Below are 19539 nucleotides of genomic sequence, written 5' to 3' on the forward strand. Positions count from 1 at the left end.
TCCGTTACCGGGTCGGTTGTGCCGCTGCTCCTCGCGCTTTGCACCCAACAGCCGCTGCGGGCGTTGCGGGGCGGGCGGTTCGTAGGGCTGTGTGCGTGCACTGCTCCTCCAGCCCCTCCAAACAAAGCCCAGATGCCTTTGTGCGCAGCGCACTGACAGCAAACACTCCCATATCATCAATCACAATTTATTATATTGTTTTTTCTCCATAGCACCTTTAGGATTTCCTTTTAAAAAGTGACACACCAAATAACCGCGTTCTCAAATAACGATTATCTCAGAAAAGCTTTATGACAAACAACACCCCCCGTGCACAGCCATAGGATAGAGTAGGGTTAAAAACAAAAGCAACGTTGGCTTTAATCCCCACCAGGAACCAGCCGCAGGGAGGAGCAGAACAGGGCACAGAGCATCACAGGTTGGTTTGATGGAGGCACTGAGCAGCAGCTGATCAGTGCAATGGGCTGCCAGCTGATCAGTGCAATGGGCTGCCAGCTGATCAGTGCAATGGGCTGCCAGCTGATCAGCGCTTCATGCACACACTGAATTCACACAGTGAGACCCGGCTGAGGTTGAGCTGCAACCTGCCCTTTGAATTCAGCTGGTCTGGGCACAAGTCCTGGGGCTGTTTGGGCTCAAGGAGGGTCAGGGTTGGGGTGTGGGGTAAAGCAAAATGAGAACACACTAAATAAAGCAAAGATCACTGAGTACAACACGAGTCAATGTAACAAACAAACATAAATCATCATTTCTGCTATAAAACTGTTTGCAAACACTGCAGTGCTTCAGAAGAACCTCTTGTAAGCACAAAGCCCCGGCACAGCCCCCATTTTCAGCTTCTCGCCCCCCTGAGGGGTGGGTGGGCTTCCACCATCCCATCCATGTAATAACAAGAAGCAGAAATAGCACATGATCAACCCCAGGACACAGAACAGGGGGAAGGAAAATAATGAAGTGTGGGAAAACAGCTCTGACAAACATGAACACAACTAAAAGCACTGCTGGGCTGAAAGGGCTGAAACCAGCCAGAGCTCAGAGGATGGAAAGGGCCTTTACCACTGTATGCAAAACCATCTGGTTTTGGGCACAGCTTACAGAGTGACACCAACCTCCATCACCATCCAGCACCAGACCAGCGCTGCTAATGCTCTGCATGCTCAGACTGCATGCCGTCACCATCCCATCACCTCCTCCCTTCAGTGACCCTGAAATTTCTCCATTTTCAGCCCATCTTCTACACAACGCATGGCTTTGACACAGTGCTCATTTTGTGCTTCAAAGCAGAGGTGCAGAGCAAGCGCTGCCCTCATGGAGAAGAACGAGAGCGGCTGGGAGAGCCCAGCAAGGCACTGTCAGCAAACACGTTGGCATAGGAAGACTTGAGGAACTGGACGTAGTTCTGCATGCTGCGGTTTGTGCTCTCCGACTGCTCCAGTCGGTCCTTCAGGTCCTGCAGGCGGCTCTCGTAGCGGCGCTCTGCCTGTAACAAAGCACAGAGCGCAGGATGAAGGACAGCACAGCTCACCCTGTCACTCCTTAAGCTGTTCCAAGAAATCCCTGCAGCCAGCAAAGATGAGCACAGCAGTGGATGGCGTTGCCATGGGTGCTGCTGTAGCCTTTACTATTTGTTGTGCTCATTCCCAACATCCCAACTGGACAATGAATAACAAGAGACAACTGCTGCCAGCACAGCCAGCACTCCTCGCAGATCACTCACATCATCTTTGTTCCGCCGCAGCTGGCTCAGCTCTGTCTTTGTCCTACTCAGCTGTGTCTCCAAATCCAGCACCTTGGACTGGGCTGCCCTCTCTCTGGATGTTGCTCGTTCTCGAGTTTGTTCGACCTGCACGTAACAGAGAAACAACCTTGTAGGAGAGGTGTCTGTGGAAGAATGATTCTGCCCTGCCTTACTGCCCGAAATCCCCTGCACGTTTACTTGGACATAAGCAGCAGGTCAGCCCAGGGCTTTTCTTACTTCTGTTGCAAACAATAGCATGGGGTTCCATTTCTCAAAGGTTTGAGAGCTACCAAACAGTACCAAAACATCTTTTGCATTTCATCAAATGTGATTATTTCAATAGTTTGGTCATAGGCTGGGGAACGTTTCCACTTTACAGCCTGGGTAGTTGCAGGGACATAACAAACAAGAACCCCTTACCTGTCGTTTGGCATCTTCAATGGCCATTTCCAGCTGACGAGCCACAGAGCTGCACTCCCGGGTCTTCTCTTCTAACCGCAGCTGGCACTGATGGATTGACTCCTCACGCTTTGCTATGACCTGCAGGAACTCCATGTTCTGGGCACTCGTTGTTTCTAGTTTTCTAGGTTAAGACAAGGCAAGAAAACCTATTCATTTTAAATGGAGAGCATTTCAGACTACGTTTTGGTCAGGTCTTGGCTGGCCCCTGTGCCCTATTAAATACTTCTTCATTTCTCTAATCAGAACTCCAAAGACTGAGGGACACTGAGGATTCACACACACACCTTTCTCCAGATGTTGTCACTAAGAAGAACTGATAAACATGGATAAAAACCTCCAATATTCAGTAACCTCAAAACTGTCCAGCCGGGCTGGTACCACAGCTGTTATCTGCTGTGCAGGCACAGTCCTTTCTAACAACATTTGTCAGGTTTGCTGCAAGAACCTACAAATCCCTCTCTAGTGGACAGTTACTGATTAGAGATCCCTGTGAGACGAGTAAATGTGCAGAACCTGGAGACCTGTGGGGCACTCGAACAAGACTGGAGATGTTTCAATTCTGTGAAAAGAAAAACACAGAGTACAGAAAGGAAAAGTTAACGGAACAAGAGAGCCTCATGTTTCTAACCTTTCTAGCTCCTCCACCTTCAAGGTGAGCTGCTTTTTCTCCTCCTGGGCAGACAGATACCTCTCTCTTGTCATCTCCATTTTGTCCCCCTGGAGCTCAATCTAAAAATCACAGCCATTAGTTACTTTACAGAACAGTCACTGCACACACACGACCAACCCCCTCAATAAAACACACGCTGCTCTCCAGGAAGGAAATGCTCAGTTCATATTTCTGGAGAGTCCTAGAAAAGAAACACTGGATAGAAGGCAAAGCTCTGAGCACGCAAAACATCATTTCATTGGAGCTTCCAGCTAACAAATATGATAGGTATTATAATATTTCTCATATTGGGTATGAGAAAGTTCTTCACTGCTTCAAAAGGGAAAGCCAGGTTGGTAAAGCTTGCATGCAGAGCAGACACCTCTAAGTACAGCAAAGCACACGCATTAAGAACAGCCACATACCTGACAGGAGCCCACAGAGACACCACAGACTTAAACACGAGGAAGGTTTACCACTCCAAGCCAAGGAGAGTAAAGCTGTCAAGACTATAGGATTATTTGCTGCATCCTGAGGCACGACTGTAGATGTCCTGCCTGTCTACAGCTGTCCTGGAACACCTACACAGTGCTCCTGGGAACATAAAACAGGGACTGGGAAAACAACCTGAGACGAGGGTGAGAAAACAAGGATGGGACAGCATTATCAACAGAAGACCAGAGAAAGGAAAACCAACAAGGTGATGGAAGTAACAGAAGGGAGCGGTGACATCTGCAAGCGTTGTCATGCTGCTGTTCAGGTCCCATGATGGTTTTGCACCATGGGATTCAAAACCTTCCAAGCAGTAAGGAATGCGGGTAGCTACGCTGCTAGCTTCTCACACAAAGACATGGCACACACCTTTATTTTGCAGTGCACGTTTAATCTTTTCAACAAGAGACAAGAACAGAGACGGAGCGGCTCCAACCTTCCTGCGGTCAGCGATTCATCTTGGTCTCAGGGTGAGAGGTCTCTGTAGGAGGTGAGGGATTCTGCGCTGTAAGAGGTTTCTGCCAGTCCCTTACCCGCTGACGAAGATCCGCGATCATGACAGACAGGTCCATGTTCTTCTTCTCATAATTCTGAAGCTGGTCCTGACATTCTGCCAACTGTGTCTCTGTGATCTTCAGGATCTCAGGCAGCTTTTCCAACTCAGAAAGCTGGCTCTGGAACTGCTGGCGAGCCTAATGAAAGCAATAAGCAATTTTCAAATGGTTAGAACCATTTTAGTCTAGACAGAACTCCTCTGAAAGCTTCCTTCATTTGCACTATGGTGACATTGTGGATATTTGTCAAGTATTGGAGGTTAAAGTGTAATTAACGTCTTCTACCCCCTTTACAATCTGATATCCACGGATCCTGGCCTTCAGTTTTACTAGAAGCACGAAGCTATTTTACAAGGACAGCTGTTCCATGGCAGACAGCAGTACAGTTCTAAGCCACTATTTCTGCAGCAAAAAAAAGCACTACATGATTTAAAGATCCCTACAGAACGTCACATAGACAAGAAGTTGTTAAATCTTCAGTAATTTCTGCTGAATGAACAAAGCTAATCAAAACAAGGCAATGAATGTATGCGACATATCAGCCTTTAGAGGAATTAGTACCAGTTCGATCTCCTTGTTCATTTCATCCTTAAGTTCCTCCTTCTCTTTATCACACTTCTCCAGTTTTGCTGCCACATCATCTGCTTCCATGCGGGTCTCCAACACCTGGGCATACAAAAAACAAATGTACTTTACCTGTTATATATTGTTTTCAACACACATGCTGTGATTTGGAGTAGCTAAAACTGCTCAAGAATCAGCAACAAGTTCCTTGCCATCCTGACTATCAGTGCAGGCTAAACTTGGAATGGAAATTCACTTTTTGCTTCTCCTGCCACATATTCACCCTTTTTACTTTATGTTCCGAAATACCCAAATATCCAAATATCTCACTGTGTTCCTTTATCTTTTGAAAAGGAGCAAGGAAAAGAAAAATAATTCAGGCCTATGTTGGGTTTTTTCTTTTTCCCCTCTCCATTAATCAAGATCTCTGCCGTAGCTCTTCCTAATGATAAAGTTACCAGCAGATACTGAGGAAGGGAATTCTCCCACATTTCAGCACTAAAGCACACAACAGTCTGAATGCCAAAAGAATCAAAACCACAGGAATCTCCAAGAGCAATGGGAAGGTTAACAGGACAGAATAACCCACAATGGTAACAAGAGAAAGCACATCTGTGTGAGGAAGGAATCCGAAAGGTGCCCACCTGTGACTTGTAGGTTTCAACCAACTCTTCATAATTCTTGACAGAGCTCTTGAGCTGCTCTACTTCCAGATGCGCTTCGTTCAGCTTCTCCTCCATTGGGGCCAAACTTGCCTGGAAAAAAATAAAAGCATCTCCTGCTGAGTGTGTGAATGTAACTGTTACACCAGCTGTCTAACATGGTCTAGGTTGGAAAACAAATAAACAGTGTGAATTAGCAAAACCTCCCTGGCAAGCTTTCCCCATCAAATTCAGGATACAGTAAAACTAGTTTGAAACAAAGCAGCAGCAACAAGGCAATTCACCTCCATTGTCAGAGGCCGAGAAACTCATTATAATTTCTGCTTCTTTGTGCAGCATTTCAGCTTGGAGTCACTGACCTTCAGTCTTTCATTCTCTTCTCTGAAAGAAGTGTTCTCTGTAGTTTGTTGATGCAATTTATCAATCAAGGCATCTCTGTCCTCTCGCATCCTGTCCTCCATGGTTGCCTGCTCTTCTAGCAAATCTGCAACACGGCTGCCATGCAGAAAGAAAAATAACCCTTCAATGACATAAAAGAATCAGACTCCTACTTATCCCATATTAGCTTCAGAGACGTGGCTTTTCTCTGCCCTGCCATCCTCCTGCTTTATTCACATTTACACATTAACCACATTCTGTTCAACTACCTCTATCTTCTCCACTCACTGAAAACCAACATGAATCGTCCCCCTGGAACTCAAACACATTGCCTCCAAGACACACACCATCAGAAGATGCTTCTCTCATCTCACATCCCTATTTTTTTTCCTGCAGCAACAACTGTACTGCAGTGATACACATTTATTTACTATATGTCAAAAGTGCCATGAACTAATCTCTTTTATTCAGCAATCTCAAAAGAAGGAAATCCCTTATTATTTAAAAGCATTAAAAAAGGCAAAGGATCACAGAGATTTAAGCTTGAGCAAACCCTTACAGCCCACCTTTGCTGCGGCAAGTCAGCAGCAGAAGCCACATTTTTGTCTCTTGATCCCTCCAAACTCTGCTACCCCATTGACAGGGCTGCTTTTGCTTGGATGTTTACTGACAGCTCAAATTAAATAATTACTGTATTCAATTAAATCATCCCTGAACTACGAACTCATTCACACCCATGTTAGTTTCTCCATACTGATTTTATTCTAACCTGTTCACTGTAACCATCTCCATTTCAAGGTCGCTCTTATCCTTCACTACTTTGTTGTAGCGACTCCTCCAAGACTCCAGAGTAGAAAGTGCTTCTGCAACGTAACTGTCCTGTCAAAAGGAAACACGATGAAAAAAACATTACTGGGCTGGATGTGGGATACCCAGGCAGCATGCAGATGCTGATATGAATAAGCATCCTATCTGCAGAGACTTCATTAAGACTTAAAAACATCAAAGCAATTATTTTTGCTCTTCCTGATTCTTCACAGAGAGGTCTCCAGCAACGCTGCTGTTAGAAAATAAACATAACAGCATGGAAAGGAGAATCCTCTTTGAAGACAGAAAATAAATTAGTATAATTTAATTATACTAATATACTAATATTATATTATAATATTATATTAGTATATTATAATATACTAATTAGTATAATTAGTATAAATTAGTAGTCCGGTATTCTCAAAACAAGGAAAGGATCAAGGAGCATAAAATCCACGTTCCCTTCTGACTATCTGACTTTTCAATATTTCCTTGATATCCTTCAGTAAGTTTTCAATAGGTTTGTGGATTAACAACCCACTTCATTAGAAATTCTCAGCCAAAACCAGCAGTCCTTATTTTCATGGCTTTTGTCAATCCTCAGACAGTTCTGAATAACAATGTGGAAAAAAACAACACAAAAATCAGACCTGCTGGTTTTGTGATGGCAGAGAAAACTGGATCTGTTCTAAACTTAGCACAAATGGGCCAAGGCACTGAGACAAAAATAAACCTCATTAGTTGAAAGCAGAGTCTCTCCCCCAGGGCCGCTTCCAGAAGCCAAAGGTTTAAAGGCACGACCTGAAATGAGGTCTCCCCTTGTGTCTCATCAGTACCTTCTCTGCCAGCTGTACAGCCAACTGCCCCGCACACTCCTCGCACCGCTCTGCCCGCTCCTTCTGTGCACGGAGGGCTTTCTTCAGGGCATCTTTATCACGGTCTGCCTTCTGCCTTAGTTCTTTCAGTTCTTCCTTGACACGTTCCAACTCTGCCTTACGCTGAGCTTCACTGTGCTCCAGATTCTGCAGTGTGGGGAGGAAGCACACCACAGGGAATCATGTCCTCATACCTACATACCTAAAGCAGCAACACATTTCCTAGAAACCCTGGAGAAAGATTGGCACTACTCAGTCCTGCCCTAACATGAACAGACATGCCAGCACTGATTCTAAGAGTGAAAAAGGCATTCATGCCCACCTGGATACAGAAAAAGCAAAGCTATACATTTAACCCTAATGCACTCCAGCATTTGTCTGCTTGTAAACAAAAAGCTACAGCCTACTCTAGCTACACAAATTATTTCACTGCACATTATAAAATGATAACGTAGGACAAAAACTAGTTTAAGATGCCAAAATTAGTCCTCTGAGTTTTTGTTTCTGGTTTCTAGAATGGCTTAAAACTCTGAAATTATTTCCAGTATTCCACCTCGAGACAAAAGATTTCACAAACCAGAACTAAAAGTTGACTCTCAAACATCCTTTAAAGCTCCAATGAAATGAGGCAAATCTCACCCTAATTTAAAGGGCTGTAACTCGAATGGCCTCTTGGTACTTCAAAGCCAACCTGTCCTTATTCCTATTTGTATTATTTCATTTTCTCCTTCACAAACTGCTCTCCAGAACACTGACTTCAACCTTGACCAAGGGAAATACAGCTCTATGAGCCTTCTGATCTGCCCAAGAACATCCTTTTTATTGACTGATATACTTACACCTAACACTGTTACTCTATGCAGCTGTAGAGCTTAACAAAATGAAATTCTCTTGTCAACCACTTGCACAGTCACATGCAGCACTGAAAACATACCTGGACCTGCACTGTCAGACGGTTGTTCTCAGCTTCCTTCTGTCGTAGCTGTGCTTGTAAATGGCCTTTCATTGATTCCAAAGATTTTGAGAGCTCACTTGCAGTCCTTGCCTGATCCTAAATAAGATACAAACAAGACACCCATGTGTTTCTTCAGTAAGCTGGTGAGAAGGAGCTCTTTCTAATATGTAGCCATTTGTGAAGAAATCTGATGTTGTCTCTTGCCATCTCCACCTTGCTCATATGTACCCTCACAGCTCCACTTTTCCAGCAAAATGGGTGACCAATAAATAACCGTTTATTTTATATCAGATGTAAATGAGTGGCATGGAAGATTTGTTCAAGTGAAAAACATCCTCCACATCTCATCCATGACACTCGCCTTTTCCTTCTTTAACAGAGGGACAAACTGGAATTTGATACCAGGAACCCACCAGGCCTTAAACAGAAAAGTAATTCAACAACAGGCCCAAACAAGGAGAGAATAGCACCTATTCAACTTGGTGATGTTTTCTCAGCAGAATATTGGGCACACAGCTGTGTGGGAATAGGTAACTGCCTATTTTCATAAATATATACACAAACAATATATGTATTGTTACTTATCAAGTAACTGTCTGCAAGTACAAACCCATATTTTGGGCTATTTGTGAAGGTGGAGCAAGAACTGAAATACAGAATAAGGAAGGTACCTTTTCTTTCTGTATCTGGATAGAAAGACTGTTGACCTCACTTTCTTTCTCCTGAAGTCTCGTCTGAAGTTGCTGTAAAACAAGCACCACTCAGATTTTAAGTACCAAACACATTCAGGTTAGCAGATGACTGAATACAGACAAAGGAGTTTGCAATTTTCTGTCTTCCTGCAGAAGAGGATATTTTGGTTTGCGTACCAACTTCTCTTCATCTGAGTCAGCCAACATTTTCAACAGCACACCTTGCTTGTCCAGTATCTTCTGAGCATCCTTCTGCAAAATAAATGTGCGAGAAATACTGTTAACTAAAAATCCTTCTTTTTACAGATGGAACTGAAGAAATCAACAGGTCTCCCCTTGTTGCAGTAGCAATTACCAAAAGATACCAAGCACAGAATTTGCTCAGTCTTTCACATATCAAAACCTATCTCAAAAACTTCCCCATTTCCCCCATACAAAGACAATAACAAGAAGCACAATGGCAACTGAAGAACTCTTAGAACTCTCTCATTACTTGGGAGAAGTCACACAGAAGAACTCAGCCCTCTCCTCCTGTCTCACTGGTGGCTGAGTGAACACTGGTTAACACTGGCCTGCTTTTGTTCAAAGGGAATAAAAAATACAGGAAGAAGAGCAATTTCCGGATGAGCAGGTTGACAACACAGTGTCTGTACTTCTTAAAGATGCCAAAGGCCTGGATGCTGCGACAACCCCACAGCAGAAAAGTCAATCTTATTTTAGAGAAGTAGGTAGGAAGAAACAAAACCATCCCTTGTGACACAATGGTCAAAGGCAGCACTGGGATAAAGAGTTACAGAGTTCTCAATCTCAAGTTCCATTTTCAGTCCATTATACAGCACTGCCGTCAGTATTCATCCAAGCTGAAGCTCTCAGCCCTGCTCACCTCCCTCTCGTGATGTTCTCTGAGAAGTTCCCGGAGCGTACGATTGGTTCCTTCAAAGGTGCTCAGTTTCTGTAGCAGCAGCTCTTTCTGTCTCGTCAGCGTGTTGACGTCTGAGCTGCTCATGTTCTTCTCCTAGTAGAAAAAAAAAGGGGGGTATTGTTCACATGCAAACCCTGGAATTCAAGTGTGAAGCTGATAAAAGCACAGTACTGCCACAGTCAGCATTACATGGACAGAAGGTGACCGGATGCTGCAAATAAATACCCAGTTTCCAAAGAGATTTAGCAAACATCTTCAGCAAGTTAAATCCCTCAACCTCTTACATTTCTTCGGATCAGCAGCTGTAGCAATATTCTTATCAGACAGACATAGAACAGTACAGAGCAGCAAAGGCAAGAACAAAAAAGCCAACACCTACAACGTTGAGTCTCTCTATTGTACTTTTCAGGGCACGAATCTCTTTGGCGGCTGCTGCTCCATCTCTCTCTGCCTCACTCAGCTTAGACATCAGGCACTCCTTCTCATGCTGCAAGTAGGTCTTCTGAAGCCTGCAATGAAAATTCAGCCATCAGAGAAACATGAAGCTTTGACAGCTGTACCAGACAGTATGAACATACAGTGATTTGGGTTAGAACAGAAAAAAAACAACACTAAATAAAGGATAAAAGCTACCTAAATTCACCCTCTCTCACCACAGATCTCTCTCACCCACAGCAGCAAAAGGTGTCCTGTAAATACCACTAATTACAGTGGAGAACTGGAGCTTTCTTACATAGTCAGATCCTTCTCCTCCCTTATGCGTTCAATATTGCGCCTGAGCAGCGTGTTCTCGTGTTCTGTTTCTACCAGCTCTTGCGTGACCTCATTCAGTTCTTCTTTCTGCTCAAGCAGACGTTTTGTCAATTGCTGCTTTTGCTGCTGTTTCTGCAACCTAGCCTGAAAAAGATCATTGAAATAGAATTTAAGACAAACCTGAAGTTGACTGCTGCTCCTCCTGCATCCCATTGGGCAGCTGGGAGCACAAAACAGCTGAAAACGCACAAGAAGAGAGAATATGGAGGTTGAATTGGTGCACCAGATTTGTTTGTTTATGCAGCAGAAAAAGTCACCTTTTCTGACCAGCTCAGACTGATTTCTCTAAGCAACGAGCAGCAGGCTGTGCAATTTCCCACTTCATCAAGGCTCTCATCTCCTCTCACCAAATAATCAGCTACAAAACCAAAACCAGCAGGTCTTTACTTGGTCCCCTCACCTCATTCTTCAGCGTTCCCACCACATTCATCAGGCTATCTATCCTCCTTTCGTATTCATTCATCTTGCAGCAAACTGCATCTTCCTCATCTGTAGAGAGATCACTCAGGCGCAACACTGGTATCATTTTATCTGAATCTGGAGGTGTAATTTCCAGGCGGTGAGTTGGTCCCTAATGAAAAAGAACAATAAATGGCAGCTCTTTTTTCCCCCACACAGAAAAGTATAAATTGTGTTCTAAACCCGACCACCAAAACTAGAGACCACATCACATCATTGCAACAAGAGTAGGCAGGAAAAACAAAACATAAACAGCTTTTTTATTTCCATGTGGGAAAGTTCAAAAGTGCTGAAAGAATAAAACAGGAAAAAAAAGAGAAACTCAAATTCTCATCCTGGAAGAGCCAGGAATGGAAAAGCTGAAGCTGATGACCATGCAGGAAGAAAACAGTACAAACACTATGCAGTTGTTGCAGCTGTGAAGTGGGACAGATGATTTAACACAGGCAGTGCCCTTTTAGCTGCTTCTTGTGACTCTCAGCCCATCAGCTTTGCTGCTCTGGGAGCACCCAAATATCTCGAAATCCTTTTTAAAGCGTAAAGCCCAGAACTGAACACAAAAGTCAAGGTCAGACCATATCAGTTCTAAACACAGCATTGTAAGTTTGCACTCTAGAGATGGAGACACATGAAATGGACATCAGCTGTTAATGAATTTCCTACTTTGCTATATTTAAAAATGAAAAAGATGTACAAGAAACACTCAAAATGGATTGCAAGTGGCAGTGCCTTTCTTTCCTATCAGCCCAGCTCCCTCCTGCCTCAAACTACACAACCACTCTCCTCAACCTCAGCTAAAGCTTGGCCTGAGGGAGCAGAAGCAGCTTTACCTCCCATTTGCAGGTGGAATCAAGGACTGATGTTTTTCCTGGGGGCACCCAGGGGGCCTTTGTTTTCACCTGGACTGCTCGGCGCACGTTCACAGTATTCCCTTTCATTTTATGTTTGTGCTTTTGCTAAAGAAGAAACAGAGAAAATAAGAGCAATCATTAAAACCTGTTAAAAACTACTGACAATTTTTATTGCTGCAAAAAGAAATGGAAGATCATTTGCACACAAAAAAAATCAGTGTTATACAGCAGACCAGGTGAGCCAGCAGAGGAGGCTCATGCTAGGCAGAAGGAAACGTCATTGCACAATGTATTCTTGCTGCTTATCATGTAAAGACTGTTGTATGACTGAAGTAGCCACAAGGTGGATGTGATGAAAGCCTTACTCAGCCAGCAGGAAGGTTTGGGGACAGGGTATGGGGCAGGAAGTCTCCTTCCTACCAAAGGAAAAAGAATCATACAGTGTGATTGGTTATGAAAAGCCCCTGAGGTGTTTTCCTTGTTTTAGACTCAAAACTATATCCACATTTAGTTGTCTTAAATTTGAGGTGCTCTGAACGATGAAAAGTCAAAGTGTGTTTACACAGCTTGAATATCTGATGAGGAAGAAAAGCCATTCTAAAGTACCCTACAGGGAATTAATTAACAGCAGGCAGCGACTTCACTGTCAGACCCAGATTTGCCATTAGCATCAAAGAGAAAGTTAGTGGAGAATTTATAACAGTATGTCTGCAGATATAAGAATGAGCCAGCAACTTCCATTATTTGTAGAGAAAAACTTTACACAAACATCCAACTTCAAAGAGATACAAGACAGCTACAACCCAGCTTCAGTATTGCCTTCTGTCTACTGTGGACAAGGGTATGAAGAGATCCTGTGTAGCTCTGCAGATTGACAAGGTATTTAATGCCAGAAGATGGTTTGAATCCAGCCCCTCTTCTTCCAAACACGTTAATTTGAATACAATCAAGACAGAATGTGGAACATTCAGTTCCTTCCTTACCCCAAACCCCTTCCTTCAAATACAGGGATGAAGCTGAAGAAATAACAGTATGAGAATACAAATCTAGGACATAGGAGGAAAAAATCCCCCAAGCTACATCACACTGAAAGCAACAGTTCTCATAGTCACGGAATTGTAGGGGCTGGAAGGGATTCTTAGAGATGATCGAATCCAGCCCCAGTCAGTGAAGTAAACATGAAAACAAGCCATATATTCTATAGCATAATGAAATCAGCTTAAACACAGAAAACACATCACTGAAAATTCACCACTGGTTACACACAGCAAAAAAGGCAACAGGTCTCAGTTCTAATGCTATGGTAAAACAGACCTCAATGACTCTGTGGTGCTGCCAGCACTGCCTCCTCCCTGCAGCCCTCACAAACACCCAGCTGCACACTCCTACCTGGCATTTTGCAGGTGTGGATTTCTGACCCTTTTTAATATGGACATGGACAGGGGTGTTTTCATCCACATGGACGTGCAAAGGGGGAGATGAGGAACGGTTCTTCATGGCTCTTCTCCCACAGACGGGAAAGGGCAATACAATGAAAGGAAACCTGTGAATAAGGAAACTGGAAATAACAACATTTCCCTCTGTGCCAGAGAGCAACAGTGGCCAGTTTTGATTGAAGCATGTGCTGTCTTTCAATAGCATCTGCCATTCTGAAGTGCATGCCATTATGCTGTAAAGCTATTAACACAAATCATTTCTCTGCTACTAACATTTTTTGTGGCCATTAAAGAACAAACGCAGTTGAACCAATAGAGTCACTGGTGTTCAAAGCATCAGAACAGTTGAGCAAATCAAGGATCTCAGTAACCAACACCAGAGTCTGGATAGAAATCTCATAGAGGAAAAGAGCATTAATTTAACAGCTCGGATTAGAAAAACCAACAGGAAACAAACAGCTCATTCCACCCTGGAACTCTGAACCTGGAAGTTCTCTCACATGTGCTTAACTACAAATTCTGGAAGTCAAACCAATGCTTAAAAGCCTTTGGATCCTTGTTCAGATTTTCCCTCTGTGATGCACACGGGTACAAATTCACACACTAATTGCCCAGCACAGAAAAGCCCAGAGACACAAGGTTAAAGAAATCAGTGTAGGTGTGAATCTTCCCTTGAGGTAAGGATTCTTCAGTGCAACAGCAGAGTTCTGTCAGCCCAGGTATAATTACTTACGGTTATTTTAAGGCTTTTAGATCCTCTTGACACTGTGCTCTGTGCAGATACTGATGTCATTTCATTGTTGATGGATGAAGAAAACCTGATGCAGAAACAACACAATCACAGAACGTCCCAAGTTGGAAGGGGGACCCACAAGGACCATCGGGACCAACTGGTGGGGAACAGTGCCGATCTCACAATGTTTGCTTCCTTTCAAACAAAGGCAACAACACACAGACTCAAATATATCAGATGTATGAACCCAAGTAACAAAAGTCAACGTGCTGTTGCTTCCTCTGATAAGTGCCTGCAACAGAAAAGCCTGCAACACGAGTCCTTGGTGCTGCACAGCCCAGCAAACACAAACACACTGCTGGCCAACCAGCCCCATCCACAGAGCTGAACTGAGAGCAGTGTGAGCTGCTGCCTCCTACTGATGCGACCGGGAGAAACGAGTGGGGACAGCTGTGCCCAATGGGTATATGGAGCTATTGGAGCTGCAGCACGAAGGGCTTCACTGCTGACCTTATGGAAACACTGCCTCAGAATGTGCTGCACAAGGGGATACGGTACAAGAGTTACTTAAAGTGTCATTTTGTTCCGTACCGCTGCTAGAACAGAATTCAGATGAGTCTCCACAGCTCGTGATTGATTTGACAGGGTGTAATACACTGCTCGGGGTGAAACCAACATGGGCACATCGATATGAAGAACGTCAGGTTCTGATCACAGCATAACAGGCACCGGGCAAGGAAACAGCTCAGCACGAAGCCTTGGCCACAGCTTCACCGGGTGGGGAAACAGCGGCCTGAGCAGCTGGGCAGGAGCACCACAGCCCTCCTACAATTGAACACAGCGCTGCCAACGTGTAACTGCCGCTGGGCTCCACGGGCAGCACAGGAGCGGCCACAACCCGCGGGACAAGGCAGGGCTACAGCTCGGGGTGATGGTTCATTTCAAGGGACCGTTACGTCAGCTCGGAACAGGAAGCGAGAATCGTCACCGAGAGGCAGCGCGCAGCGAACCGGCCCCGTGAGCCCTCCCGGCCCCGCGCTCAGGGCACCAGGGCCGCGCTCCCCTGGGCCGCTCCCCGCCGCGTTCCGACGGCCCGTCCGCCCCCTGCTCCCCCTGCTCCTCACCGCGAGCTGCCCAGCGCGTTCCATGACCGTGGCCGCTTCAGATGTTCCTCGCTGGCGGCGGCGCTGCGGCGGGGCGCCCCGCTGCCGTGTGGGCACCACGGGCACGAGATGCAGCCGCACTTCCGGACCCGCCGCCCCGCCGCCCGCACTTCCCCCATTGGGCGGTTCAAACCGGCCTCGGCCGCCGCTCGCCGCCCCGCGCCCCGCCGCCCCGCGCCCCGCCGCCCCGCCCCGTCTCCACAGCGACGAGTCGCGCACAGCGTCACAGAAGCCTTTATCCTCACACAGCGGACACCAGAGCACAGCGCCCACAGCCCACGGCCCAGCAAAGGAAGGGCTGAAGGGGCCTCTCCCAGCACCGGGGATTCACCCCCTGATTCTATTACAGAAGAACTCGTCTTTAAAGTCCAGCATCAATGTCTCAGTCAGCAAAACAGACGGGTGGATGAATGGAGGAAGAGCCCGAAGCAAGAGCTGCTGAGAATGATCGGACCAGATGCAGCTGTTACACTCGCTATAGCCAAGCAAGCAGCCTGCCTTACAGTGCTGTGCTCTGAGCACGGCTCTCACCTATAGTCTGCTCAGTGCTTCTTCAGCCCGAGCTGCTTCCTCCCAGCAGTGCCCCAAACTCCTCCTGTCCTGCCCCATCCTTCTCACATCTCACTCACACACTGCAGGATCCCTCTGCCCGCAGCTCAGGGCTCTGAACAGCACAGTCTGTGCCCGCACATCAGTTCCAGAGCTGTGATCAGTCCATTCAACTCGTTAGAAGATAAAACACTATTCCTTCTTAAGGATTTTCCCCCATGCAAGTATCTCAGGAAGGAGGCTGCAGGTGGCATCAGGCTGCAGCTCTCTGAATGGCTTCCTCCATGCGCTGGTACCAAGGCTGGATCTTGGTGTGAACCATCATGTCGTCAAAGGCTTCCAGCCCCTCCATGACCCGGAGCACCCCGTACACTGCCTGTGACAGAGGACAAAGATCAGAACAGCACTGAGAAAGGCAATGGTGGAGAAAGGCTCAGGCTATCAATGAGAGCCCAGAAAGCGAGGCTCTGTACCTGCCTACAGCCTGCTCCACAGCTCCGGTTAGTAAGGAAGATTGAATGGGCAAAAAGGTTGCATGAACACAAACTGCTACTTCAAGGAAATAGTTAAGAAAAGGACAGAATCTAAATGCAATTATGGAGCTGAATTTAAGCCAGCTCAGTATCAATCCCTGGTGGAAAATATTTCCCCTCCATTCCAGGGTAGGAATCACACTCTGCTCCTCAATGCTGCCCACAAGGAGCACCTCCTCAGCACCAAGTGTAACGCAGCCCGTGCAGGTGCAGCAATCACTATCCACAGCGGTCATTCTGGTTTGCAAACTGTTCATCTCATGGTTCCACACAGCCTGTATCACTGCCCTGCAGATGGGCACTGCAGGCTCTTTGTAGAGAGCATTTTGCTGAAGGAAAACAGCAAACACTGCCCTGCTTTTGCTAAAACGTTCTACGTGCCTGTAGCTCATGTAAATCACCTTCCCTATGTTCATATTCACCACAAGGATGAACAACAGGGTAATTTGCAATATATGTAACCACAGAAACAGGAATTAACCACTTATTAACTGCTTACCAAGTCAGCAAGGTTTGGCTGGCTTCCACCCATGAACAATCTATTTTTGCCAATGGCTTTTACCCACTTATCAACTGCTTCGTACAAATCCTCCCGGACATCATCTCGGAGGTGATGCCTAAAGAAAGAAAAGAACTAAACTGAAAACACAGCTTTGGTTCATCAACCCTTCATCATCTCTAATCTTTTGGGCTGGTCTTTGCTGGGGAAATCAGGAAGGTATTTTAAGGTGAAGGAGACAGCTAACGAGTAAAGAGCTGATGAGTTCAGTATGTCCAGCTAGAGAAACAGAGCTGTTACACTGCATTACATAGTTTGGTTTCAAACTGAGGTTCAGCTCTTTAAGCTCTGGAATTCATAGCTATGGCCATTAGGGAGTTACAACTGTGCTCAGTGGTACCAACCTTTTCTTCAGTCTCTTGCTAACGAAGAACATGGCAATGGCCCCCAGGTACTTGGCAATAAAACCTTCAAAAGTGCCAAACTTCCCCTCACGGACAATGTAATCAAAAGATGCCAAGGCTTCTTTGGGGGTGCGATAAACATTGGGGGAGATGAGGTGAACGAGCCAATCATCTGCCCATTTTCTCCACTGCATTTCTTCCCTGCAGGTATTAAAAGAGACATGTCAGTGAGTGAGGTACGGAAAGCAGGGTTAGAGGAGGCACAGAGAATCACAGTGACATTAGCCAGAGGTTTTACAACTGTGTCAAAACCCCTACCTAAACACGTGCTTTGGTGACCTCTCTGAAATGCACTCAGGAGCATTATCTTCAGCAAGGCTCCTCCAATCTCCATCTGTAATTAAGACTGAAGATAGAGCACTAGCTTTTCCTTCCCCTGAGAACTAAAGCAGCAAGTACACCCTACAGAAACTTGTTTTCCATGGCATCCCTTGGTGACATAGAGGCCAAGAGAGAAACTGGAGGCAACAGAAGGCTGGTATGACCACAGCAGGGGGAACTAGGTCACCCAGCTGCATTGTTTCAAATGATGTACAACACATAAGGACACACTAACTACCCAGGTTTTAGATACTGAGGGAGCGTGGCATGTGTTGTCAGCACCCATAGGATTTAATACACACACTGCCATGAGGATACCTGGAGCAGGCTTGACACTACCTGAAGGACCCACAAACTTGAGCACTTACACTCTCACTTCTTTGACAGGATAGACTCGCTTCGTCTCCTTCTCATCCAGCATGAGCCAGTATTTATTCCCATATTCAAGTACCTCCTTGCCTTGCTCAGTCACAGTTTTCATGGGAGGATAAAAGGACACAATTTCTTCTAGGCTGTTCTTCCTGTGGACAGAAATATGGTCAGCACCTGATCAGACTGCTACAAAACTGGGCGAGAGCAAAGAACACATTGACAGACAGAGACTTTAAAACATATTAGTCTAAGTGCACGTGGTTCAAATTGTATCTGAACTAAGTTTTGCAAACACTTTGGAACAGCTGCTCTCAAACAGCTGTAAGAAGTTTATCTTGTCTGTGTCAGGGTGTTTTTGCAGGCATGAAACTTCCTACGTTTCTCAAGTGGATCCAAAGGACAGGCCACAGCCAGAGAAATCTGATTGCACTCTGGACATTATGGCTAAACTTCAGCTGAGTTCTGGGGCTAAGCCCAGCACAAGCCTGGGCAGTTTTTATACAAAGAAAATCTCACAGGTGAGATTCAAAGGGCCGGTCACATTCAATTCTTCTTGCATCATTTTGTTTCCTTACTTGGAAATGAGATAGGTCTTTATTGCGCTGATGATCACCGAAGAGTCATTCAACTGCTGAAAAACAGAATTCAAACAACATTTCAGACATTGGTGATACTGAAAAGGAATTTCCTCATCTTTCCCCCTGCGTGCAGTGGCAGCCAGCCCTTAAGAGAGCTCTAAGAGAGCTGCAGCCAGGCCCCAGCCCCACGGTAACTTACCAGAGGGCTGCCAGCATCAGCCAGCAGGATGGGCACCTTCCTGTAGGCAGAGAATTTGATCTCTTTCCTCATTATCGGGTTCACTTCCACAATTTCATAGGGCAGCCCGTGATAATCCAGAAAAGCTCGGACCTTACTGCAGAAAGGACACGTCTTATATTGGTAGAGGGTGAGCTGCAGGTTCCCTGCAGGCAGCTGGGGAAGGAAAAAAAACCAAAAGCTTTTGTTTCCTTCTAAAAAGTACAAACTTATCAGGTGCTAGCGGTGGGTCAGACATTATAAAACATCGCAGACTCCTCGGTTTGCTCCTTCTTTGCGATGCATTTGGCTGCGCGGCCCCCAGCAGCAGCAACCCTGACAGGCCACACTGCACCCCCTGCAAGCTCCGTCTTTCTGACAGGCATTTCTCACTGCTCCTCCAGGGGAACAAGCCGAGGGTTCCTTTCACACCATTTTAAGCGGTTTCCCGATCGAAAACGTGCCACCAACAGCCGTGAGCAGCTCGGACACGGCACAGCCCGCCCCGCTCCTCCCCAGCCGCCCCTTCTTCCCCCGGTCCCGGCTCCTCGTTACCTCCGCGGCCTCGTGCTGCCTCAGGCGCTGCCGTGCCGCCATGCACAGCCCGGCTCCGCCGCCCAGCGCGAAGGCGGCGCCCAGCAGCAACCGGCCACCGCCGGCAGCAGCGCCCCGAGCCGCGCTGCACAACGAACGGCACGGGGCTCGTAACCGCCAGGGCGGCAGCAGCGCGGTGAGCCTGCAGGCACGGCCGGCAGCCGCCATCTTGAGTGAGGGTAGGGGCGGGAGGAGCGCGGGAGT

At 46.1% G+C, this 19539-nt stretch overlaps 2 protein-coding genes across 13 annotated transcripts; both read right to left on the minus strand.

Annotated features, from left to right (window-relative positions):
• Positions 1-171: 171 nt before the first annotated feature.
• ODF2 (outer dense fiber of sperm tails 2) lies at positions 172-15343 on the minus strand. Of its 11 annotated transcripts, none has more exons than XR_014936300.1 (21): positions 15170-15274; positions 14046-14130; positions 13266-13419; positions 11856-11981; positions 10967-11137; positions 10487-10650; positions 10133-10262; positions 9715-9846; positions 9009-9083; positions 8811-8882; positions 8119-8235; positions 7146-7331; positions 6269-6378; positions 5481-5616; positions 5104-5214; positions 4457-4561; positions 3711-4033; positions 2829-2929; positions 2159-2321; positions 1718-1843; positions 172-1480 (listed from the first exon to the last, which is right to left on the minus strand). XR_014936300.1 is itself a non-coding variant. In XM_015879166.2 (21 exons), exons 3-21 carry the CDS (start codon positions 13371-13373, stop codon positions 1307-1309), a joined length of 2466 nt encoding a protein of 821 aa, XP_015734652.2. In that variant the 5' UTR covers positions 13374-13419; positions 14046-14130; positions 15170-15274; the 3' UTR covers positions 172-1306. The 11 variants fall into 11 exon arrangements, 6 of the variants coding, with proteins under 6 accessions (XP_015734652.2, XP_085377535.1, XP_015734651.2 ...); XM_015879166.2 differs by having other exon boundaries at positions 3875-4033; XM_085521409.1 differs by lacking the exon at positions 15170-15274 and adding an exon at positions 14637-15080 and having other exon boundaries at positions 3875-4033.
• An 83-nt stretch (positions 15344-15426) lies between these two features.
• On the minus strand, positions 15427-19510 carry PTGES2 (prostaglandin E synthase 2). Of its 2 annotated transcripts, XR_014936313.1 has the most exons (8): positions 19297-19510; positions 18724-18918; positions 18522-18577; positions 17943-18095; positions 17512-17587; positions 17194-17394; positions 16790-16907; positions 15427-16133 (listed from the first exon to the last, which is right to left on the minus strand). XR_014936313.1 is itself a non-coding variant. In XM_085521440.1 (7 exons), the coding sequence occupies exons 1-7, from the start codon at positions 19501-19503 to the stop codon at positions 16011-16013; spliced, it is 1053 nt and encodes a 350-aa protein (XP_085377566.1). In that variant the 5' UTR covers positions 19504-19510; the 3' UTR covers positions 15427-16010. The 2 variants fall into 2 exon arrangements, 1 of the variants encoding a protein (XP_085377566.1); XM_085521440.1 differs by lacking the exon at positions 17512-17587.
• Positions 19511-19539: the final 29 nt, after the last annotated feature.

Source organism: Coturnix japonica, chromosome 21 (assembly GCF_054131305.1).
Source record: "Coturnix japonica strain WE chromosome 21, WE-NBRP24, whole genome shotgun sequence".
NCBI classification, from domain to species: Eukaryota; Metazoa; Chordata; class Aves; order Galliformes; family Phasianidae; genus Coturnix; species Coturnix japonica.

Excerpts from the sequence above, each read along its gene's own strand:
- ODF2 (XM_015879165.3), bottom strand. The coding sequence starts at position 15,327 with ATGGGGGAAGTGCGGGCGGCGGGGCGGCGGGTCCGGAAGTGCGGCTGC. Across the intron at positions 9,084-9,714 it reads GAGAACATCACGAGAGGGAG|AAGGATGCTCAGAAGATACT; the intron begins GTGAGCAGGGCT and ends TTTATTTTGCAG. Across the intron at positions 2,930-3,874 it reads TCGCGGATCTTCGTCAGCGG|ATTGAGCTCCAGGGGGACAA; the intron begins GTAAGGGACTGG and ends TGTGATTTTTAG.
- PTGES2 (XM_085521440.1), bottom strand. The coding sequence starts at position 19,503 with ATGGCGGCTGCCGGCCGTGCCTGCAGGCTCACCGCGCTGCTGCCGCCC. Across the intron at positions 17,395-17,942 it reads CCTGTCAAAGAAGTGAGAGT|GGAAGAAATGCAGTGGAGAA; the intron begins GTAAGTGCTCAA and ends TAATACCTGCAG. Across the intron at positions 16,134-16,789 it reads AGCCAAACCTTGCTGACTTG|GCAGTGTACGGGGTGCTCCG; the intron begins GTAAGCAGTTAA and ends CCTCTGTCACAG.